Below are 24,330 nucleotides of genomic sequence, written 5' to 3' on the forward strand. Positions count from 1 at the left end.
CCTTTTCTTGGATTAAATTTTCCTATTTTGCAAACAAGAAAAATGGCAATCGATCAGATCACAACGGTAAGATGAAAAATAATTAAGAACAATATTAAATCCACTTTTATCTTTTGTTTAGCGAGCTATCTCTTACATATTGGTTCATTCTAAATAAACCATCATCATCAATCACAAACACATTAAGCGAAAGGAAAAAAAATGTCAAACCACAACGGTAAATCCGAAGAAATCAAATCAAAGTATCAAACCACTCCCAGTATTGTTCGAAACTATCCAATTTATTGTCAAGAAACTACACCAAAACTCAATAGCCAACAGAGCAGACGAGACAGTAAGTCTTGCTGCAAAAGTGAAAAAAAAAAAGTTCAAAACTTAAGACCAACTCAAAAAGTGGGAAAAGAGTCAACTATAATAAGCTAATGGAGCTTTGGTCTTGTTCATCGCCAACTCTACCTCTTCCTTGCTCACCCGGTTTTTTCACTGAACAGAGAACCCAATCAATTTTAGCTAAAGACTATACCTTTTTAAGGATCTAGCAGAAATCAGTCAAATCATCTCTTTAAGACTTTTCTTCTTCTGGTTGAATCGAGTCAAATTGCTTCGAGATTGGATTTTAATTAAATTAGCCCTTTTGTACGAAGTCAACTTCAGAAGTAAAAAAGTCTTGCAATAATAATAACACAAAGCAACGTCCAGTGGTCTAGAAACTACCAACAGCTTTTTACTCGAATCAATTTTCCCATTAACCAAACACCAGCAACGTGAAGAGCACACTTTCGATGTTACTGTATAAAACAGAGTTAAACAAGGACAAGGATCCTTCTTTATTTGGTTACATCACACATAAGTTTCTCATGATTTCAAACATGACATTCTTCTTCACATACTTTATCTTTGAAGTCCTAAGTAAGACCCTAGTTTCGAGTTTCATCAAAGCTGGGCAGAGTTATTAGCTATCGCACCAGCTTCAGTAAGTAAAGACACAAGCTTGCCTTGCTTGTTACTCTCCATCACCTCTGCAAAACCCAAATGAACAGTTACTTTAGATATTTTGACTTGAAAACTAAATTAAGGTGTAGAGAGATTTTCTAGTTTTCTCTTACTATCGCATCCACCGATATGTTTTTCTTTGATGAATACGTTTGGAACTGTGCTCTGACCAGTCCACTCTGTCAAAGCTGATTGGATCTCACCTCCATCACCTGTTGAGTCAGATACCACAAACCACAGTGTTAGAGATTCTCTCAGTAAGTCTAAAATGAAACAGAGCACTTCGGCATGAGAAACTAGAAACGAGATATCATTACTACAGGTATTGAGGTTGACAGGGTGGGTTTGGTTTCTTACTCATCTCATCGAGCTCAAATACTTTAAAACTTGCTCCTAGCTGTGTCAGCAACTGTTTCACCCTCTGGCAATAACCACAGTAAGTCTTGCTGCGAAAGAGATCCATGGATCAAAACTAAAAGACTCAAAAAAGCTGAAAGAGTGAAGCGCAAACGGAAAACTCTGAAACCCCTTTAGTAGCTTGCACGTATCCATTCTATTCATAGAAGCTTAACCGTTAACAGCACTTAACTAAGACCCTTAGTAAAAAAAACACTTAGTCAACTAATCAACAATGAGAATTGATCCCTAGCTAAACTAAGAGTAGGAGCACCAGGGAGATTTTAAAAGAATTCGACAAATTAGTCAACTAGTGATGATGCATAGCTTCCCAAAGTTGAGAATTGGATCCAATACTGTTGTCTTCTACAGCTGCATCTAACTACTTTCAAAGTTGAGTTGAGAACTGGCTTTTCTTAGATACATGGTAAAAGAATCCAGCTTTCGATAATAATACTAAACCTCAGAGACATCTTAAGAAGATGGACAATAACATCTTCAACAATACCCAAATTATCAACAAATACACAATCAATTGAGAAAACTTAAGAAAAACCTGAAGACAACGACAGGGTACGAGGAGACGATCTCTTTGGCTTTGTTCATGCTGACCTCCATCTCTTCCTTGCTCAATCGGTTTGCACTGAACATAGAACCCATTTCTTCTCTTTGCGAAAGATTTATATCTTTTTAAGGATCCACCAGAAATCGGACAGAGCGACAACACCTACAAACAGATGTCTTCAGCTCGTGTTTCGTGCCAATCTTTGCTGGCTTAAACCAAGGAATTGAAGAAACGAATCGAATTCGGAAATTGTCGTTTACTTTTTTTTTTTTTTTTCAAAAGGAACAAAACCAGAAGTAGAAGAATTGATCGCGACGGCGAGGAGAATATGGATTTAGTCAAACCACAAATCGACCGGTTCCTTCCGGTTATTCATACGTGATTTATCCGGTTTAGTTCAGATTAGAGGCTGACTGACTTCAGAATCAAACCCGGACCGGATTCTGACCGGGTCCAAGTTTAAAGAAATTGATTTGACCCTGTGAAGTAGAACACAAGAGAGAAGAAACCTAGACAGGTCTGTGTAAGATGGAGATTTGTTCAAATGAATAATACATACTTCCAACAATCCCTGAGCTAAGCCCAAGCCATTGCTCTCCTCACTTTCCCCAAATAGCCTTTCTCTTTAATTTCTCGGAAAGTTTTCAAATTTTTTTTTACTCTGCTTCTCTTCCGTAGCGGAGAAAAGATTTGATTTTTGTCTTTGTGGCAAACTTGAGGAATTCGTGTTTATCTGTATTACGGGGTTTTGCCCGTTTATGTGATAAATAGAATAGATCAGAACCCTTGTTGCTCGGCTAGGGTTTTAAGTGGCATCAACTGTGTATTGCTTTCACCGGTCATGGCTGCTAAACTGGTGTCCTCCTCGGCTTCTTCTGTGATTCCATCCTTTTTCTCACCTTTTCAACCTCGCAATTCCTTTCAGGTAACACACTTTTGTAATCAATCTTTCTTGGATTTTCTTCTACGCTGCATCTGTGTTTCTTGCTCCCAATGTATTGTCTGGATAGATGTTTCTTGTACTGTTCGTTTAGATAATGTGGCTTGAGAGAGTGAGAACCAATTTTGTTATTCAAAATTTTATGTGATCTAGCTAGGAACTGTTTGAACTATCAGTGAGTTTGAAGTGAAGTTAAAGAGCAATTCGAACTTAAGGGGGTTGATTCGGACAATGCAATCTCTATTCTCTCTACATTATCTGAACTTAATGTGATCAATATTTAGTAGTTTATAGTGGAATGTAATATAGTGTTTGTTGTTGTTGTTATGTGGTTTTTACCTGCTGTTGTTCTCATTCTTCTGAACGTCATGTTTATGGATATTTGCTGACTTTCACCTTTTCAAAACTCCAGTTTCGTTCATCAAGGCATCAACCTGCTCATCTCCATTATTACCATCCTCTGCACCTTAAACGTGATAAAAGTAAGCTCCTTTTGGTTTTTTACCGCTTTCAGGTATGAGTTATATGACTTGTGAGTAAGATTTTTGATCGTGTTTCATTCATTATGAGCAGTTAGTTCTCTTCACATTTCCTTCAGAGACCAAAAACCAAGAGACATCTCCCAAAAGAGAGCTTATTTGCCTCTTGCTACTTCAGAAGACCAGTTCCAATACACTGACCAACCACCAGACGATCCAGAAACAGTAAGTCACCAAACTCGCCCTGAAGCTGCGCCTCAAGAAAGTAGTTCCTCTATCCAATACAATGGAGACGGCAAACCGGGTTTCATTTCGTTTTATAATCAACGGAATAAAACCGAGAATAATATCATTGTCCCTCTTGAAGCGAAAAGCACATGGGGAAGCCTTCTCTGGCTCATTGGTCCTGCTGTCTTAGTTTCATCTTTCATTTTATCTCCGGTTTACTTAAGAAGAATAGTCTCAGCAGTTTTTGAAGACTCTTTGCTCACAGGTTAATTCTTGCTTCTCCCTATTTCGATTTACTTGTGTACTGCTCTTCGAAAATTGCAGAGACAAAGTCATTGAAATTTTTCTTCCTCTATGTGCAGACTTCCTCATACTGTTCTTCACTGAGGCTCTCTTCTACTGTGGAGTTGCTGCTTTTCTTCTGATAATAGACCGTTCAAGAAAATCATCCGGATTTATTCCTCAGAACCGAACCAATCCTTCTCAGCTAGGACAAAGAATCTCCTCTGTAGCAACATTAGTGCTTAGTCTTATGATTCCAATGGTGACCATGGGATTCGTCTGGCCATGGACTGGACCTGCAGCATCTGCTACTCTTGCACCGTACCTTGTTGGTATCGTTGTTCAATTTGCATTTGAACAGTATGCTAGATACCGCAATTCTCCATCATCTCCTGTCATCCCCATCATCTTTCAGGTATGTAAATCACTCTCTTTAAAACCAAACACTTCTAAAATATCTCACTTTAACACATTTTTTGAAGGAACCTTTTTTGGTTTTGTAGGTATACAGACTACATCAGCTGAACAGAGCGGCACAATTAGTAACAGCATTGTCATTTACGGTTAAAGGAGCAGAGTCAACAGTTAATAATCTGGCAATCAAGAAATCGCTGGGTACACTTTTGAATGTGATACAGGTCTTAGGTGTGATTTCAATTTGGTCTATATCAAGTTTCCTCATGTGGTTATCATCACCTTCCCAAAACCAGTCTTGATGACTGATGTATTAAACACAGCTTTCTTGCTTTTACAGTCCAGGTCAAATTTTTACAGAGAAATATATAACACATCTGTTTCAAGTTCTTTAAGTGTAGAGAAACTCACTGTTGAAAGAAAAATTTTATGCTTCAAGAGGTTCCAATGTGACCAACACATTTTCTTGGAATCATAGTAATTTGAAAAGTGTCCAAAACTTTTCTGTTAATGGCAACTGGATCTTCTTCCTGAAAATAGTAATGGTATCTTACTTTTAGGGGAATGTGAATATATTGTCTGAAAAAAGTCCATTATTGTTTTGTTCAAATTGCTTTATTTTTAGGGTTTAGTTGCATAAACTTCATCCGAACATTCAACTTCCCAAAGTCATCCTTTAATCCTCATTGTTCAAGTAATCAAGTCCTCGGCATATTGTTTATACAAATATTAAGGCCAAGGGAAGTGTTATTAGTCATTTGCACTTCAAACTTTTCCACGTAGCACCACCGCACTGGACACAATCATCGCTAAAGAAAGGTACCGTAGTAAGATTTTTTTTTTTTTAAAGGTTAAAAACATAGGATAGTAATGTATGCCATTAGGTAAAAAATCGATTTCAATATTACCGAAAAGATATTGAAATAGCGATCTTTTACACACCGAAGGGTCAAACATGAAAAAAGGCACTTTATATAAATCAATCTATGCAAAAGATGGCCGCTCTGCCTACGAAAGAGTCATGACATGCGGATGGAAGATTTTTGCACATATCTAATTCAAAAGATTACTATCTTGACTAAGAAAGATATAAAACTGTAGCTACTATTGGAATGGACAAGTATGAATCAACCAAACTAGCAAAAGCTAATATTTTGAACAGAAAGAACTATAGAACAAAAAAAAAAAAAAAAAAAAAAGAACTATAGAACGCACCAACAAAACAAAACTTGTGACAATTTTCTAAGCATAAGATTCAGATCTGTTCTCCAACTACTAAAGAATACTATCCTATGACAAATATCAATAAACGTGTAAGAGACAAACAAAACGTATATAGTAGGCGAAAACCTAAAAAGAAAAAGATAGAAAGACATAGGAATCGAATAAGGAGGAGACACAAAAGAGGCTTCTAAAGTTTATGAGAGGATAATATGCAAAAGGAGGTTTGGTTTATATAGAAGAAGGCTTGGGAAATTAGGTCAATGGTGTCTTTTAGTCGGTTGAAATATAAATATAAATGGAAATAGTATAAAAATGGAAATTTATTTTCGAAGAAAAGAAGGACATCTGTTTGGTCAGCGGGCAGATGGCATCTTCTTTCAAAGGAAATTGGGATATTTTGGGCAGCTGCTGCCCGGTCAATTAAACAATTCAGCAACTTGATGTTCCCGGTTCATTTTGGTTTACGAATCTAATTGTTTTCTTTTCCAATTTCGATTTTGGTTAGATTGGTTTGATTTGTGTTTCCTCTCAAGTTTTGTAAGCTGTACAATACAACAAAGTCGATTTGTAATTGTAAGGTCCCTCCCTTAGCTTTTTTTTTTTTTTGGACGAAGGTCCCTCCCTTAGCTTAAAAGAGGAGTTTCACGCAAGTGTTTTCATCAGGTGAAGCTGCATTGGGGCTGTGAATAAGCAATAAAGAAGTTTGAAAGTAAGTAAACTGTGTATGTTCAATCCAACTTTTTACTTTTACTTATACAAGATGTTGATACTTATACTACTTAAAGAACATTCTAGATCCTTGATACAATGTAGGATCTTATGACATCTGTCAATCATCTAGCCCCTTGCTTCTATAGGACCAAAACGGTTTGATAGTACCATGTTCAGGGAATCCGCAGGTTTGATCAGTTGTTCCTTTTGTGTAACATGCACATTTGTCTTCTTGTGTTGCAGAGAAGGTTGCAGTGACTTGTCGCACTCTTGAGGGGTTTTAAACCGTTGACCTTTGTGTGAGACTTGGGCTGTTTCTTGTTGTTGGACCTGAGCTTGTTGTTGGGCTTGTGGCTTGACATTAACAGCCCCCCGCAAACTGAGTGTGGGGGGAAGATGCACATTCAGTTTGTGTCGTAAGCGCTGAAAGGATGGTCGGGGAAGGGACTTGGTGAAGATATCAGCAAGTTGCAGTTCGGCTGGAATGTGTTGGACCTCAAGGAGACCAAGAGCTACTTGTTCACGGACATAATGATAATCGACATCAAAGTGTTTGGAACGATTGTGAAGAACAAGATTTGCAGACAAGTGGACTGCAGAAAGATTATCACAATGGAGAAGGGCAACATACGAGTGAGAGATACCAAAATCACGTAGAACTGAAGCAGTCCATGTGAGTTCAGAAGCAGTGAAAGCGAGAGCACGGTACTCAGCTTCTGTGGAGGACCGAGACATTGTAGGTTGACGCTTTGCAGACCAGGACACAATATTAGTGCCCAATAAAACACAAAACCCAGAAGTAGATCGACGAGTATCCTTACACCCCACATAGTCACTATCACTGTAGGAAACAAGATGTAGAGGACTGTTCTTGTAGAGATGCAAACCCATTTTCGAAGTGCCACGGAGATAGCGAAGAATCCGTTTGAGGAGACCAAAATCTGACTCAGTGGGAGAGTGCATTCGTTGACAAATGAAGTTGACAGCAAACTGAATATCAGGACGAGTAATGGTCAAGTATTGAAGCTTCCCAGCAAGACTTCTGAAGTAAGAGAGCTCAGAAAATGGCTTAGCATCCTGGAAAACATGATCAAGGCGCAGCGGAGTGTGAACAGAGTTGCAAGTGGACATATTAGCATGGTGCAGGATCTCTTCAATATATTTTTCTTGATGGAGAAACAGACCATGGGGAAGAGCATGTGCTTGAATACCCAGGAAGTAGTGTATATTCCCTAAGTCTTTCATTGCAAACCGAGAACTAAGCTCAACAATCAGGGATTTAAATAGTGTAGGATTCAAACCTGTCAGCAAAATGTCATCCACATACAACAGGAGGACCATCTTGTCTCCATTTCGACGATAAGTGAACAATGAGGGATCAACTTTGCTACACACAAACCCAAATTCCAGAAGATAGTTACTGAATTTATCAAACCAGGCCCTGGGAGCCTGTTTTAAACCGTAAAGAGCCTTGCGTAGGGAACAAACATGAGTCGGTTTGTTAACATCTTCGAAACCTGGAGGTTGGATCATATAGACATTTTCTTGTAAATAGCCATGCAGAAAAGCATTCTTCACATCCAACTGAGTGACATCCCAACTCTTAGTAGTGGCAACAGAGAGCACAATTCGAATGGTAGACGTCCTCACAACCGGACTATAGGTCTCATTAAAGTCCACACCAGCCTCTTGATTAAACCCCTTGGCCACAAGGCGAGCTTTCAACTTGTTGACAGTGCCATCTGCATTGAGCTTAACAGTAAAGACCCATCGGCACCCCATTATGTTCATCGCTTCTGTCGGAGGGATCAATTTCCAAGTGTGATTCTCATAGATGGAATTGAGTTCATTCAACATAGCCTGCCGCCAACCAGGATGGTTTAACGCCTCGACAACGGTTTGAGGAAGAGAAGGAATGGTTTTGCTAGCTACAAGAGCATACCGTGGATTTGGACGATGAATACCAGCTTTTGACCTTGTTGTCATGGGATAAACAGACTGAGTAGAGGATGCAGGCAGTACAGGAACATAAACATAATCGGGAGAACTAAGGACATCATTAGTCACGATAGACTGATCCGGTGAGGAAGCTGCACTTGGTGACAAGAAGGCATCCGGCTCAGCAATTGTACACGGAGTAGCACAACCAGGAGCCTCCTGAGGATATTCCACAACATATTCAAGCCACTGGGAATCTTGATGAGAATTGGTTATGTAAGTTGGGATAGTAGGCAAGACTTGGATCAAAGTAGAGGAATCAACGGCTTGCCAAGCACCAAGAGTACCAGTCGTATGTTGTGTTACCAAGCCCTTGTATCGATCGGTGAAGGGAAAACAATCCTCATCAAAAATAACATGACGACTAATATATACTCGTCCATTAGGAGGATAAAGACACCTATAACCTTTATATTGTGCGTTGTAACCAAGAAACACACACTGGAGTGATCGTGGCTCAAGCTTATGTAGAGTAACAGAACGCAGACAAGGATAACATGTAGAGCCAAACACACGGAGAAAGGAATAATCCGGTTTTTGCTTAAACAATAGTTCATGAGGACTTTGCTGACCAAGGGATGGTGAGGGAAGCAAGTTGCTGATGAAATTAGCCGAATAAAACGCTTCAACCCAAAACTTAAGTGGAGTTTTACTCTAAAATAACATTGACAATCTAAGCTCAGTAAGATGTCGATGTTTCCTCTAAGCCATTTCGTTTCGCTCTGGAGTTGATGGACAAGAGAGCAAATGTTGGATCCCATGATTTTGGAGATGAGATTTAAATCGAGTACTTATAAACTCACCACCACCATCACTCTGAAATACTTTAATCTTCCTACCCAACTGATTTTCAATTTGCTTTTGAAACCCCACAAACACATCACAAAAATCATATTTGGACTTGAGAGGAAACATCCAAGAATAACGAGTAAATTCATCCAAAATGACTGCATAATATTTGAAACATTGAACATATACAACTGGTGATGGACCCCATCGATCACAGCGTAATCGATCAAGTGGTTCCTTAACAAACAAACTAGATGAAGAAAAAGGAAGCTTAGTGTTCTTTCCTATTTGGCAAGGTTCACAAACGGAAGTAGTGCTGCTCTTATTAACGGAGATTGCCTTGCTGGATTGTAAGAGTTGAAGAATCTGGAAGTTAGCATGTCCCAACCGCTGATGCCACACTATATCACTAGTTGCAACCTGGCGATTTGAGTAGAAGGCTGCAAACTCCACATTCTTCAACACATAAAGCCCTTCAAGACGTGGTCCCTTTGTCACAACCCTCTGAGTTGGTAGGTTAATAACATATACACAATTAGAGTCAAAGAAAACACCACATGGATAGTCATCACACAACTTGGATACCGAGATTTATCCATGGTCGGACAGACAAGAACATCATAAAGAGGAATACTACTTGTTGGGGTTGTAAGTGTAGTGGAACCAACGTGTGTGATGGGTTGGAAAGTCCCATCTGCCACCATTACATTCTCAGGGCCATTATATGGCGTCGAAGTCTGAAGGGACTCAGTAGCAGAGGTGATATGGGCTGTAGCTCCAGAATCAGTGACCCATTCTCGACTACTGGGATCGGCAAGTCGAAGAGTAGCAAGGGCTTGTGGAACATCATCACTTTGATAAGAGTTGTCAAACCGATTCCAGCATTTGAGAGCAACATGACCAGTACGACCACAAATCTGACAAACAGGACGAGAGGAGTTACCAGATTGATTCCAACCGGAGGAGCTGACTTGTTGAGAGAAACCTCTCCCACAAGTGGAATATCCACCCCTTCCACGACCAGAGCCACGACCCCTCTGTCTGAAGCGAGAGTATCCACCTCGTTGGGTATGAAAGGCAAGATGAGGTGAAACATCGGAGTGAGCTTCATATGCTTGTAACTTCGAGTCGTAGCCAGAGACATCTAAAACGACATCGTCGAACGTCGGGGTCGGAGTGCGAGACATAGAGCTTTGAAGGACAGTTGTTATTGGATCATATTCACGGTCCAACCCGTTAAGAAAGGTGAAAATCTTCATATTTTCATCCACCGGTTTACCAATAGAACTCAGATTATCACACACAGCTCGAAACTCATGGCAGTAGTCGGTAAAAGTTTTACCTTTGATGTTCAGAAGTTGAAGTCGACGACGGAGATCGAACTCTCGAGCAGTGGCGCTTTTGTTAAAGTTGCCAGCAAGGGCGAGCCAAACATCTTGAGATGTGGTCAGGGTGTGAACAAGGCCGAGCACTTCCTCAGTGAGAGTACCAAAGATCCAGGACTTGATTAGCTCATCCGTGCAGATCCATTCTTCATATGCCGGACTGGGAGCTTCAATGGCGTGATTTTTGGTGTTGGTGACTGTAACCGCTGCTGGTTGTGGGATTGACCCATTGACGAACCCGAGAAGCTTCTGACACCGAAGCAACGACTCAAATTGGGTTTTCCAGAGAAGATAATTTCTATCACTCAGTTTAATGTTAACTGAGCTACCAACATGAAGAGTGGAAGGAAAAGGATAGGAACCAGGATTCTCTGCCATTACAGCACCGATTAAGGTTTGAGAAGCTCTGATACCATGTGAATAAGCAATAAAGAAGTTTGAAAGTAGGTAAATTGTGTATGTTCAATCCAACTTTTTACTTTTGCTTATACAAGATGTTGATACTTATACTACCTAAAAAACATTCTAGATCCTTGATACAATGTAGGATCTTGTGACATCTGTCAATCATCTAGCCCCTTGCTTCTATAGGACCAAAACGGTTTGATAGTACAATGTTCAGGAAATCCGCAGGTTTGATCAGTTGTTCCTTTTGTGTAACATGCACATTTGTCTTCTTGTGTTGCAGAGAAGGTTGCAGTGACTTATCGCACTCTTGAGGGGTTTTAAACCGTTGACCTTTGTGTGAGACTTGGGCTGTTTCTTGTTGTTGGACCTGAGCTTGTTGTTGGGCTTGTGGCTTGACATTAACAAGGGCAAAATCTATATACTCCAAATAAGAAAATGCCTGGTAAATTTATTTCATGCTAATTTGAAATCAATCCCAAAGCATGAAGAGTTGTCATATACTTCTTTTCCAACTTGATAACCATCCGACCACACCTTGTTGAATTGATAGGTTCTCTTTGGTTCATTACAAAAGTTTTTTAAAATCCAAAAAGAATGAAAAGAAAATTCAAAAATTTTAAAACTATTTTAAAAATCAAATTAAAATTTTGAATGCTAAATCTACATGATGATGTGAAAACAAGTTGGATTTATGTAATCTCTAACGATCTAAGGCTGGATCCAAAATCCGGTTAGTAATTACACAATTTTGTAAGTTCAACAAAGAAAAACAAAATTCAAACTGAAAAATAAAATCCAAAAAGAAAGAAGAAGAAAATCAAATTTTAAAAACTATCCTTAAAAAATCAAATTAAAATCTTGAATGCTAAATCTACATAATAATAAGAAAACAAGTTGAATATATGTAATCTCTAACAATCTGAGATTGAATCCAAAATTCGGTTAGTAATCAACTATTTTTGTAAATTTATAGCCGAAGAAGAATCATAAGCTTAGTTTGTGTTGTGGCATGAAGCTATAAGGGTGTGACAATTGTGACAATTGATAGATAGATAGTTAGACACCAACAACACAAGTCATATGGATTTGATTACTTTACTTCAATGTTCTAAAATACGCTAGGCGCTAGTCGGACAGTGCACCACCGTTTAGCGTATAGCTGTATACGCGGCTGTATATACGGTAAATATATTTTACCAAAAATATATATAGATATGAAAAATTATAAATATATTATATATAAAAAAATAAATATATATAATAAAAGTTAAAATCTCTGCAAAAATACTCATGAAATTGTCAAACCAATAGTATATCAACCTTAAATTGTCAAAAATACTTATGAAATTGTCAAACCAAGTAGTCTAAAACTCAATAATTGAAATAGCAAAACGTAAACAGAAAAATAAACCAATTTTAATCTTCAAGTTCTTCTTCTCCGTCGACTTGTAGTATCAAAATTCAAAACTCAAACCTAGTTTAACGATATTAAGTATTATAGTCCTATAATCAACAAGACAACAACGATATTATAGACATGATAAAGCCAAAAAAAGAAAGATCATATAATCAAAACAAGAGAAAAGGAGTAAAGAAAACTTGAAGACTCTCTGAATATAGAATGAAGTTTGAGAAAAGTGTCACGACAGTAGAAAACGAATAAAGCTTAGGATTTCTTCAATTTATAGGTTCGTTTTATAGCTTGATTGAAGGTTTAAAAAAACAAAATACGGACGTATATGCGCTAACCGTATAATCGTCCGTATATACGCCATATAATTAAACGAATTAGACCAACCCGTATATATTAAAACGCTTAGACTATAAACGGTACAGTGGGTCACCGTTTACTGTATACTCACCGTATATACGGCCGCATAGTCCGTATTTTAGAACATTGCTTTACTTAATTATACAGTATCAACCAGGGTTTCAGTACAATGTTGATTCATTAAGTGAAAGTGAAACTATGACTTTAGAGATTCAAGTTTCGGTTCCTTACTTTCTTTCCTTCATTAGAAAAAAAAATTCAAGTTTAAAAACATTATCCCATTATTTTCATGTTGAAAATATAATTAGAAGAAACAAAAATATCATAAACTATTTGTGGAAATTATATTATATTTAAATGATTTCGTTATGATTATTTTTTTGACTATTCAAAATGGAAAATCAATTTGTGACTTACTGGAGAAGAAAAAATAATAAAAAAAAAAAATAATAGCACGTGAAACGACGCCGTTTAAAAGGTGTTTGGTATAAGGAAAAAAAAACCTTTGATTAGATTAAAGCGCTTTAGCCTGCTGAAATTAATCTTCCTCTTCCTATCTCTTCCAATCCCTTCTTCTCTTTTTCTCTCTATCATCTCTATCCGCTTCCCCCTTTCTTCCTTCCCTCTCAAACTCCAATCTTTCTCATTGCTTTTTTTTTTTTGGGATTTGATTCAAGATTTTCAATAGGGTTCTCTTACCCTTTTGCTTGTTCCTAACTTCTCTGCGACAAATTCTCTTCCTTTCTCACTTATTTCTCACGGACGAAGAGCTCCATGATTGAGGTCGGTTCTTTTGCTCCCCTTTCTCACTCTATTTCTCCGCAGCTGTATTCTATCTCTTTTATGGATTTTGGGTATTTTTTTTTTCTTGGTCGATATGTTTCGTTTGTTAAGGGAACAAAACCCAGATGATTTTTCCAGGTTTATTGTGATTACGCTTTAGATTTATGCTCTAGTGTAATCTAATCTGATTTTGGAGAATAAATTGTTGGATAAGGGTGTTGTATAGGTGAGAGGATTGAAAATTTGGAAAATTTATGAATTTTGAGTTCGCTAACGAGGTTATCTTATTTCGGGTTTTTTTTGCTCTGCTTCGTTCAAGTTAAGTAATATGGAATTGCATTTTGCTACTTGTGATTTGATCATTTTTGGAGGTTACACTCATCTATTTCAATCCTTGTCGTTGCCTCCAATCCAATTCTCTTTCTGGATAGTTTCATAGATTTTGGCCTGTTATTGTGGCCTACCTATGATTTCGTATGTCATTGGTTTCGAGTTCTGCACACTTGGTTTTTTTTTTTTTTTTTTTTTAGTCCCGCTTATTAAGTAATTAGTGTTGTTTGTTTGTAAATGATGGACAGATTGTGACCTTTGAGTAAATGATTCACTGCTCAGCTAGAGACAATGGTGTTGGTAACCCATAAATTGCAGGTATGGCATCAATCTTAAAAGTCCTAAATTCCATGTGTCTTTGTATCTCTGTAATGGTCATGTTTGCAAACGGTTGTGTCTTCGGTTTCACTCTTGTAAAGCCTTTTTTTTACTTGCCACTCTAGAAATATAGATGTTTACAATCCCCATGTTATCTCATGTAGGGTTCACATGTCTTGTCTCCTTGGAGTTCACCAACATGGACCAGAGGCTTGAGTTTAAGGAGACCTGTTACGACAGTGCACTTTGTTGACAGGAAAGACAAGCATTTACGATTGAAGCAAACATGTTGTTTTAGGTGAGAATCCCACATAACAAGTTCCCTGCTTAGGTACTGCTTAGTTTGAGACTCACACTCTCTAAGTACTCTTGGAAGGTAGATACTTGGAATAGTTTGGATGGAAATCTGCCTCGTTATAGGCTTAGACCTAACTGTTAGCTAACAGATTCCTTGTTAGATACTGAGATACGGTTACTGCATAGGATATGGTGTACTCCATAATAGACTTAGGATCACTTAGGAAGGAAACCATATAGATATTACGTTATACCTCATATATAATCCCCTTTGCAATTGATCCTCGGAATCATAAAATTTTGTAACAACTCTTTTTGCAGTTTAGGGTCCCCTTGCAATGGTGGATTGAAAGCAAAAGCTTTCAGAGTTACATCTTTCAAAGGTGGCATCCAAAATAATGAATCAGGAGGAAGTGAGGGTGGGAAGAAAGTTACAAATAACTCAGTCAAGCTATCTTACCGCTCAGATGATGACGAAAATAATGTGAACGGCGCTCCAAAGGCACAAAACACTTCGTTTTCATATACCTCAGAAACAGAAGATTCAGTCACAGGGCAACCTGCTATCCAGAAACTGTTTAAGAAATGGTTAACAATGCTGCGCACACAATCACCTATTCAAGTGATTGACGAGGCTCTGGGAGGAGAACAGGTTCCACAAACGACGAAGCCAGAAACTGAATCAGAAATCCGGAAAGCAGAAAGCCTCCAGAGTACAAAGAATACAGTTTGGTCCTGGTTTTGGAGTCTAGATGCAGCTATCAAGATTCCGCTACTGTTATTGTAAGTACCAGCATCATAGCATCTTTTCCTTTGTTCGATGTGGTAACATATAGATTTAGTAGTAGAAAATCAACTAGATGTAAACTTCTGATCTAAAACTGTCCTAATGAAGATTCAAGAGAGTCACAGCCACCTTTTAATCCAAATCCTTCTATGTGTATTACTTATACTATTTTACCTTGACCATTTTGCAGTGTTCCAGCTTTCCTAGCTGTTAACGCGATCTATGGAACTGAAGTTACAAAGGAGTTATCCCCAATGTGGGTGGCCGGACCCTTGATTGTTGCACTTTATATCAAAATGTTCCAAGGACTATGTGCCCTATACGCCTTTTGCTTCAACCAAACCATCAAGATGATAAGAAACTTACCATCTTATTACCTTGTAGCATACCATTACATTGCCCATGGAAAGCTCAAAGACGACGTGAAAGCTCTAGTGTTTCGACCAGTGGTGGCCATCAAGAACACAGACTACAAAGAGCTCACTCGCACCAAACTGAAACAGTTTCAAGAATGGATCATTGAGAAATACCTTGATTTTGTTGAATCTGTATGGCCTTATTACTGCAGAACTATCAGATTTCTGAAGAGGGCTAACCTGATTTGAAGCTCTGCAACATAGAACCTCTCAAATTCTGACTTCTCAGGGCTTCTCTATGATCTATCTCTGTGTTTTGTTTACCCTTTTTCATTCTTAATTTTAGGAGGCTTTTCATGTTTATGCTGTTGTCTCTATGTATACTGTTACCTTTTTTTGAGGTTTTACAACTGAGTTATTTTACTATCAAGGTTCCCTTTAATTCAACTTAGAATCAATAATCTAAACACATTTATATCGACATATCTAGAGACACGACCAAAGAAGAAACAACTAGTGTTTGAAGGTCTCTTATAACCACTTTAGCTCCCGAAGTTTGATGGTAATGTTTCTTCAGTGAAATACTCCTTTCTCACAGTCTCTGCGGAGCAAAACTTGACCTTCACATAAAGAAAACTAGATAAATCCATCTAGTATAACAGATCCTCTGAGCAAACCCATAAATCAAACAGGACTTGAGCTTAACCGGAAATAACAACCCAGTGAGCTTAAAAGCTAGTAATGCTACCACAACAAGGATTTTGAAGATAATAGTTAGAAATGACACATCAAAACTTAAGTGATTTGGAATGGAAGTTACCAGAGAAGCGTATTGCTTCACCAACGGTTTGGTGAATTGCCAAATTGGCTGGAATATGAATGGAGCATCTACGAAAAGGACTTCATCCAATCGGCTTGGATAGTAATAGTAAAATACGTCAAACTGCGAGAAGAAAACAGTAAGATCAAAGAATTGTCTTTTTCTCTCATTCACTAGATACCAAACCATTTACACTGTAAGAAGATAGGAATACCAGGAAAGTTAAGAACTTAAGATCCGCGTTCTGAGATCCGAATCCACGGAGATCAAATATCCCAAGTATCTTGTCTTGTCCTGCTGGTAACTTACTCAAAGCCTTTTCAAGTAAGTACACACAAAGCTTTTCATCTTCTATTGGATCAAGCAGCTGCAAAAACGCCAGACATTTCAGAGTTATCCTAAAACTGCATTACTGGCTTAAACATAGTATATTTTTTTTTATAAAAATGGTGTCTAACTTACCCCGGGGACGTGCTTTGCAGGAGCTACAATTACCACAGGTCGACCTTTAACATCTAGAAAACCATGCACATATGCTTTTCCTGTGTCAGTAGCTGCTTTGATAGAATCTTCAGATAGCTCATCTACCTTAAACTCGTGACGCCATTTCTAAGCTTTCAGGTAAAGGATCACGTAGAAACTAACCTTATCAAATACTACCAAAACAAAAAGCAACGCGTGATTTGATTCCACATAAAAGTGATATCTATGGAAAATTTTCTAGATTAAAGTGAAGATAGTACTACAAGGAAAAAGGATACGATAGCTTTAGTTAGCTTTCCAATGGCTTCATCAACAGAAAATCTCCGATCTTTCAGAAACCAGAGAATCATCTCCTCATCATCTCTTCCGTTTTTACCAATTGGAAGACTAGTACAATCTTTGGCAAGCCGTTCTTTAACTTCCAAAACTAGCTGCACCACAAATTTCACAACACAAAAAAAAAATCATCACACAATTCTTCCCATTCTATAAGTCTAAACAATCAATGTAATGGTTCTAAAATGATATCTTCAAATAACATAACACTTCCAAACTCCAAAAGGAAGTTAATCTTGAAATGCTGCTAGGAAATGTCGAATCTTGCTATATTAGTTAGCCTAAGACCACTTAAGCCAAAGGCTAAGTCTTTTTTTTTTTTTGGCCTTCAGACAGAGCTACAAAAAAACAGAGGACAACTTGCAAAACATATCATCAGACAATAACAACACACAAAGAAAGCAGAAAGGCAGATACGGAGAAGAAACCCATTGCGTAAGAAATGAAAAACAAGTAAAGTCTTCTTCGTAAGTAACATTCATCCAATTTCCATGACTCTCTCTCTATCTACCTTGTGAGCATGTTGGGATTCAGACACGCAACTTCGGACAGAGAATCTGCAGTTTCGAGATCGATTACTGCTTAAATTCGTCGAATTTTTGAAATTGACTGAAGCAGCAACGAGGGTTGAGCCGAAACGGATCGACATTGATGGGAAAAAAAAAAAGGAACTTTTACTCTTTGGAATTTTGAGCTTCAGAAATTGGATTGAACAAGTTTAAAAAAAAATCTGGGCTTTGCTCACCACAGAGTGAAGAATTCAGAATTTGGAATCTTGCGGATTTATAGAGAAGCAAAAGAGTTAAAGAGAGGCATACGGTTTTTGCTTCACAGCCTTTTATAGAAGACTCTTGTTTCTTATACACACGGATACGGGTCTTTATCAGGTCTCGGATCCCCGTTCGGATCCGGTTCGGTTCAACATCTCGATTTACTAGACCGACCCTAGAGTGGTTATGTACTCCGTTAAAATCATAGAAAAATCAAGATTTAACAGATGAAATCGCAACGTTCATAGATAATTTTCGATTTTGATTTGACTGTGTAGTTTTATGGTATGATTTAATTTAGGAATAAATTAGGTAATATTTGATTTTATACTATTTTTTATATTGAATATTATTTTGACTTAAGTATAATTGATTTTGCTTATTTATATATTTTTTAAAAAAATTATTATTCAGATTAAAATAAATTTTTGATAATAAATTGTATTGACCATATGTATAACAAACAAAGTAATAATTTAATTTTCATCATAAAAATATTTTAAGATTTATAATATAGAAAGAAAGTTGGTACTTTTAAACTATGTGTGATCTTTGAATATTAAATAATATTTTGACTTAACTTGTTGAAGCAATACAAAGATTTGACATTTTCTTCTATATATATATATAAAGAGTTTCTATCAAAAAAATATACATATCTTTAAGCAAAAGAAATTGATTAAGGAAGAGAGAGATATATGGAGAACAAGTGGAGTGGTATGATGGTTTTGGTTTTGGTGGTGATGGCTGCCATTGGAGGAGAAGCAATGACGACTCCATGTGAACAGCAGTGTTTAACACACTGCCGCCGTGTCGTCCCCACAGTTCCGACCTGCTTTCAAATCTGTTATAACAAGCTATGCAAGCATCCTCCACCGAGTAGTAGTACCTTTCAATCTACTTCGCATTCGCAGTAACCTCTCTCTCTCTTTCTATATATATATATAGATATAGACTTGTGTGTATAATACTATAGTGATGTTAATGCAGGATGAAGACTAAAGGGATGGAAGAAATGCATGCATAGAGATAGGGTACTCTCAATTGTTTCATGCTTGACTTATTTTTATTTTCTTTTATTTCTATATGTAAAATAAAATACTATATAATAAGATCAATATAAATTTTTCCATATAATTTCATGCATTAAATTTAAGGGTGGACGCAAAGTTGATGTTCTGAATTTTGTGGTATTTGTGATCCTTTCGATCTGTTTCGTACAAATCGTTACCTTTTGTTATGTATCCGTTCAGCAACTGACCATGTATACAGTAAAACCTCTATAAATTAATAATGTTGGGACCAATATATTTTATTAATTTATAGTGATATTAATTTATCTATAAATTAATAATTATTATTTTATAGTGTAAATTAATAATTATTAATTTATAGGTATATTTTTAATTGTTTAATTTTTTAAAATTATGAATTGAGACAATCTTTGCAAAATAAGATTATAAAATTAAAAATATTATAGAAAATTTTTAAAAATAAATTACAAATATTATAAATTAAAGAATATTGTAAATTTATGGTATTGGAATTGAATTTCAAATAATTAAAAATTATTATAGAAAAGAAATTACAAATATTATAGACAAATTCACTTGTACACATGACATAAATATTCATATTTATGAATAAAATTATCAATTATTGTATTTTAATAGTCTATCAAACTATCAAAATGTAAATGATGCATATGTAGAAATTGAAAACTTTAAAATGTTTTAGCTGTTTTATGAAATGTTATAGAATATTTTATACCAGTATAGTTTGAAGATACAATATAACTATTATTTTATAGATATGAGGTTTAAGAGAAACATATTTTACTATATCAACATATATATATATATATATATATGTAAATTTACATGATTATTAATTTATGATATTATTGGGACCATATTTTATATGGGGATTTCAAAAAAATTATTATCTTATTATCTTATCAAATTTTGTTATTTTTTACACTGTCCCGACTTGGGACTATTAAAATTTATTAATTTATAGTGTTTATTAATTTATATAGTATTAATTTATAGAGGTTTTACTGTATATCCTTTAAAATCTAGTAAATTTTATAAGATTTTTAAAAGTAACTTTAAAAATAGAGAATAATCAAAATATAGAAAAAATCAAAATTTAACAAATGAAATTGCAATATTCATAGATAATTTTTTATTTTGATTTGACTGTAATTTATGGTATGATTTAACTTAGGTATACTAAATATATATACATTTTTAGAGATATTTATGAAATAAATCTTGAACTTCAAAACTATTTATAAGCATGCCATTGACATTAATTATTAATTTGTTTTTTGTTTAATTAATTAATATTGAGTTTCGAATTTTGGACACACGATTTCCTATCCTAATAAAACTTCCAAAACAATCGGAACCACTCCCTTTAAGATTAGGTATTAAATTTATAATTAATTTAATTAATATTAAGTTTCCAATTTTACAAAACAATATTTTCTCCATATAGACATTTCCTAAACAATCAGCCTAATCAATAAACGAATTGATTTTCAATCTTGGAGGAGGATTTGTGGCCAAATTTTTTGATCTCAACGCATTGATATCCAATTATTTTCCCCTAATATATATGTTCAAAACAAATAAAGTTTAAATGCTAAGATATATCATATCCCAAGAATATTCCAAAAATAAAACAGATTACACCTAATTTTTCCTCAATAAGTTGCTTAATCGAATATTTTTTGCGTGCACAAGTTTGTTTAGTCGACCTAAATGATCAGTATATAAATAATCTACACCCAAACCCTGATTATACATCGACAATCACAATTACACAAAGCTTACCAGAAAACTTAAAAATTATTTCGTGTTCTAGATATGCCAAAAATCGAAACTTAATAATGATGTCTCCTATTTTTTCATCTGAAAACTTAAACACTCTTTCGTAGACGAATTATGACAAATAAGAATGATGAAATCGATTGACTAAAAATTAAGATGGGCGGAGATGTCGCAATGGACGGGATAAAACAAAGACGAAGAAGATGATATATTTTTTTTGTCAGATAAAAACAAGAAAAATTGTGTCGATCTAGACAAAACAAAAGAAAAACCAATATCAGTTTACTTTTTTTTTAAAAAAAGTCATTTACGTAATATATAATTTGTAAGTAATTAGTATACTGAATTAGTTTTTTTTTGTTCAAATAGTTATTTTTCCATTTCTAACAAATTATATACACACATCTTGGATCTATTTTAATAATCAAAGTTTATTAAAAGAAAAACAATGTGGAATCATGTCAAACAAATAACTGTTAACAACTTTTATTTGCATTTTACTACAAAATTATATATACTAAAGTTAACTGATTCTTTATATATAAAACATACAAAACTACAATAAAAAATTATTCTGTACATATCTTTAAAAATTTTAAATAATAAATATACTACTTTCTGTAAATAAATAAAAACACACACAGTATATTCCTTCTATAAGTCACTACTTACTTAATTGTATGTTATACGATAATATAAAACAATAAACTTCTAACAAAATACTTTCTAATTTCCATACTAACTAATATATTTATATTTGTAAGGTTGTACATTTAAATATACAAATTAACATTAATTATATATATAGTTAATTTATAAAATAAATTACATTTTTTAATAAAAGAAAGCTCCCGCGGTGAACCGCGGGTGAATATCTTAGTTCTGTATTATTTTGTATACTAAATATCACTTTGAAAATATAATTGATTCGCTTATCTATATTTGTTTTGATTATACAATTCAAACTAAAACAAGTTGTTGATAATAAACTGTATTGACTATTGACCATATTTAAAATCAACAAAGTAATAATTTAATTTAAATCATAAAAATATTATATATAGAAATAAAGTTGGTAATTTTTAAATTGTTTGATCTTTGAATATTGAATAATATTTTGACTTAAAAGGATAATTGGTTTTGCTTGTTGAAATAATAGTGTTTTATTTGACTAATTAAACATATTTTTTAACTATAATGAGTGTGCTGACTATATATATATGTAGATGCTATGACAGTTTTCAATGGAAATACATATATATTTCTAAGGGTAGACATAGATTAAGAAGAAAAATGGAGAACAAATGGAGTGTGGTGATGATGGTGTTCGTTTTGGTGGTGATGGCTGCCATTGGAGGAGAATCAGCAGATCTTTCATGTGAAACAAAATGTGCAATCACCTGCAAAGATTCAATGTTTCATCAGATATGCTTAGACAGGTGTTTGAAAAGTTGTAGATCTCATCCACCACCTTTGCTACTTCACACTCGCAGTAATATATCTCTCCTTTTCTCTCTTTTTTTTAAAAAAAAATTAATAATAAAATGGCAGCTTACGTGACTATGATATAGTTAAATTATTTTCTCACAGATTAAAAAAAATTAGTCTTAAGTTATTTTTCTTAAAATTATTTGGTTCAAATTTCAGAAAATTAAATATTAAAACGAAATATAATAATTAATAATAATAATAATAAAATAATAATGAGATGGCATTCTATTTATTGAGAAATGCATATTTTGGTATTGTATATATGTGATATGATGGTTTTCATTGAATATATATACACCTATAAACCTATAATGTCAATCAAGCCAAATAAATTGAGTAAGAAGAAAAATGTTGTGGCGCTGATGGTGCTCGTTTTTGTAGCGGTGGCTGCCAGAGCCAGTACTAGAGAAGAAGAAGAAGCAGCGAGTCTTGGATGTGCATTCAAATGTGAATTTCAATGCAAACTGATCTTCACTACAGGTTGCTACGACCGGTGCTATAGAGAGAAATGCCTGCATCTTCCACCTAAAAGTACCTTTCACGTATCTCCTTCACACTCGCCGTAAATCTACCTCTCTCCCTCTCTCATGTATGTACTTGTGTTTGTGTGTATGTCAGTAGTGTGAAATTGACATGGTTTCGATGGTAACAATTAATGCAGGACGAAGACTTCTGGAGGGCTGAAGAAATAAGAGGCGCTAGAGATAATATTTGAAGTTGTTGTGATTGAATTTTTTACTTTTTGTCTTCTAGATATGTCAAAGAAAATCTATAAACGATGAATACTAATAATAATAACAAGTTCTTATCATCATTTGAAACAATGGGGATGAAGAAGAAATATTATAATTATATCATTTCAACAAAGTAATATAAGTTTTAAAACATCTACAGCAGTGATCTAATGGTATGCAAAACAAATCGATTACTTGTAGTGAAACTTTTGTGTTATAAGTAGAGATGGTCGTCTTGCTTCATAGTCATTGTACTCAATTCGCTTCATAGCTTTGAGTTTTATTTAAAGCTGTAAGAGATATTCTAAAGAAGAGAAGATAGAAATCACAAAGCAGAAACAAATAAGGTCCCAAAAGAAAAGAATAAGAGAGTAAACATCTCTTTAAATTGAAAATAAAAAACAGAGCTGTTGCTTCATCACCTAAGAGGAATAAACCTAGTGGACCGACGGAAACAACCACAACCACAAATACGTGGTCTAGAGTGATTAACCTTCTTGCAAGTCATCGAAAACTCGGCAAGGTAATGACCAATCATCTCAGGCTTAATCACGACTTCGTTAAAGTTCTTGCCATTATGAACTCCGACAACACTTCCAATCATCTCAGGGACAATGATCATGTTCCTTAGATGTGTTTTCACCGCTTCAGGCTTCTTCTTGTTCTCCTCACTTGCTTCTTTTTTCGCCTTACGCAGCTTCTTGATCAGAATCAGAGGTCTCTTCTTTAATCCCCTGTAGAACCTCCTGCGAACACGAGCGTTGAAGAGCTTAGCGAGATCAAAGTTTGACATCTTGAGAAGAGCATCAACGTTGAATCCTCTGAATGAGAATTTCTTGAATGTTCTCTCCTTTGTCGCCACCGCCACGGCTGTGGCAAACTCTGGTTCGTTGAACGCCATTGTTGAAGCTTGGATTTTTCTGCAAGAAGATAGAATATGCCATTAGAGAGAGATTGGTGTTGTGAGGATTCCTTAGTTTGCTTCACTAATATTTATACAATAGTGTTGGGGGGACTTTGGAGATATCGTAAATCTGGAGGATCGACGGGAATATCGGAAACTAACCAAGTTACCAAAATACTAAAGATTGACCGAGTAAATGTAATACTTTTGAAATATCATCAAAATTAATTAATATTCCCTAATCTTGTAATCTATTTATGGATATTGCCATCTACTAAACATGTCAAGATATGAAAATAATAACAATTATTGGTTTTATTCTTAACATAGCATATTTTAGTTTGATCTTCAGATTTTGTAATAGATATATAATAATTTCAATTTGATCCACATATGTTAATTACTTTCTTAAGTTTAAACTTTAAATTCATATATTATAAAGAAAAAAAAAACACAATATGATGTGAACGAATTTGATTAGAACACTTGTTACGAGGATAA

At 35.2% G+C, this 24,330-nt stretch overlaps 6 protein-coding genes and 1 long non-coding RNA gene across 7 annotated transcripts; 4 read left to right on the plus strand and 3 right to left on the minus strand.

Moving 5' to 3' along the window:
* Window positions 1-721: 721 nt before the first annotated feature.
* Window positions 722-2,315, minus strand: LOC104762440 (glutaredoxin-C1). Its single transcript, XM_010485720.3, has 4 exons — window positions 1,946-2,315; window positions 1,351-1,439; window positions 1,107-1,205; window positions 722-1,019 (listed from the first exon to the last, which is right to left on the minus strand). The coding sequence occupies exons 1-4, from the start codon at window positions 2,047-2,049 to the stop codon at window positions 934-936; spliced, it is 378 nt and encodes a 125-aa protein (XP_010484022.1). The 5' UTR covers window positions 2,050-2,315; the 3' UTR covers window positions 722-933.
* An 88-nt stretch (window positions 2,316-2,403) lies between these two features.
* On the plus strand, window positions 2,404-4,735 carry LOC104762441 (uncharacterized). Its single transcript, XM_010485721.3, has 5 exons — window positions 2,404-2,879; window positions 3,307-3,376; window positions 3,468-3,866; window positions 3,964-4,298; window positions 4,387-4,735. The coding sequence occupies exons 1-5, from the start codon at window positions 2,796-2,798 to the stop codon at window positions 4,597-4,599; spliced, it is 1,101 nt and encodes a 366-aa protein (XP_010484023.2). The 5' UTR covers window positions 2,404-2,795; the 3' UTR covers window positions 4,600-4,735.
* Window positions 4,736-13,084: 8,349 nt separating this feature from the next.
* Window positions 13,085-15,880, plus strand: LOC104762443 (uncharacterized). The gene is made up of 5 exons (XM_010485723.3): window positions 13,085-13,366; window positions 13,945-14,014; window positions 14,179-14,312; window positions 14,633-15,094; window positions 15,289-15,880. Exons 2-5 carry the CDS (start codon window positions 13,988-13,990, stop codon window positions 15,701-15,703), a joined length of 1,038 nt encoding a protein of 345 aa, XP_010484025.2. The 5' UTR covers window positions 13,085-13,366; window positions 13,945-13,987; the 3' UTR covers window positions 15,704-15,880.
* Window positions 15,846-18,206, minus strand: LOC104762442 (uncharacterized). Its single transcript, XM_010485722.3, has 6 exons — window positions 17,605-18,206; window positions 17,036-17,188; window positions 16,737-16,883; window positions 16,489-16,641; window positions 16,275-16,397; window positions 15,846-16,074 (listed from the first exon to the last, which is right to left on the minus strand). The coding sequence occupies exons 1-6, from the start codon at window positions 17,740-17,742 to the stop codon at window positions 15,997-15,999; spliced, it is 792 nt and encodes a 263-aa protein (XP_010484024.1). The 5' UTR covers window positions 17,743-18,206; the 3' UTR covers window positions 15,846-15,996.
* A 282-nt stretch (window positions 18,207-18,488) lies between these two features.
* Window positions 18,489-19,000, plus strand: LOC147923119 (uncharacterized). The gene is made up of 2 exons (XR_015589334.1): window positions 18,489-18,776; window positions 18,854-19,000. It is a non-coding gene; the product is annotated as an uncharacterized LOC147923119 (long non-coding RNA).
* Window positions 19,001-21,949: 2,949 nt separating this feature from the next.
* LOC104762444 (uncharacterized) lies at window positions 21,950-23,080 on the plus strand. Its single transcript, XM_010485724.2, has 3 exons — window positions 21,950-22,192; window positions 22,573-22,753; window positions 22,853-23,080. Exons 1-3 carry the CDS (start codon window positions 21,994-21,996, stop codon window positions 22,881-22,883), a joined length of 411 nt encoding a protein of 136 aa, XP_010484026.1. The 5' UTR covers window positions 21,950-21,993; the 3' UTR covers window positions 22,884-23,080.
* Window positions 23,081-23,174: 94 nt separating this feature from the next.
* Window positions 23,175-23,907, minus strand: LOC104762445 (small ribosomal subunit protein uS19v). The gene has a single exon (XM_010485725.3). The coding sequence runs from the start codon at window positions 23,824-23,826 to the stop codon at window positions 23,344-23,346; it is 483 nt and encodes a 160-aa protein (XP_010484027.2). The 5' UTR covers window positions 23,827-23,907; the 3' UTR covers window positions 23,175-23,343.
* Between the last annotated feature and the right edge of the window lie 423 nt (window positions 23,908-24,330).

Source organism: Camelina sativa, chromosome 18 (assembly GCF_030686135.1).
Source record: "Camelina sativa cultivar CO46 ecotype springtype chromosome 18, ASM3068613v1".
Taxonomy (NCBI): Eukaryota; Viridiplantae; Streptophyta; class Magnoliopsida; order Brassicales; family Brassicaceae; genus Camelina; species Camelina sativa.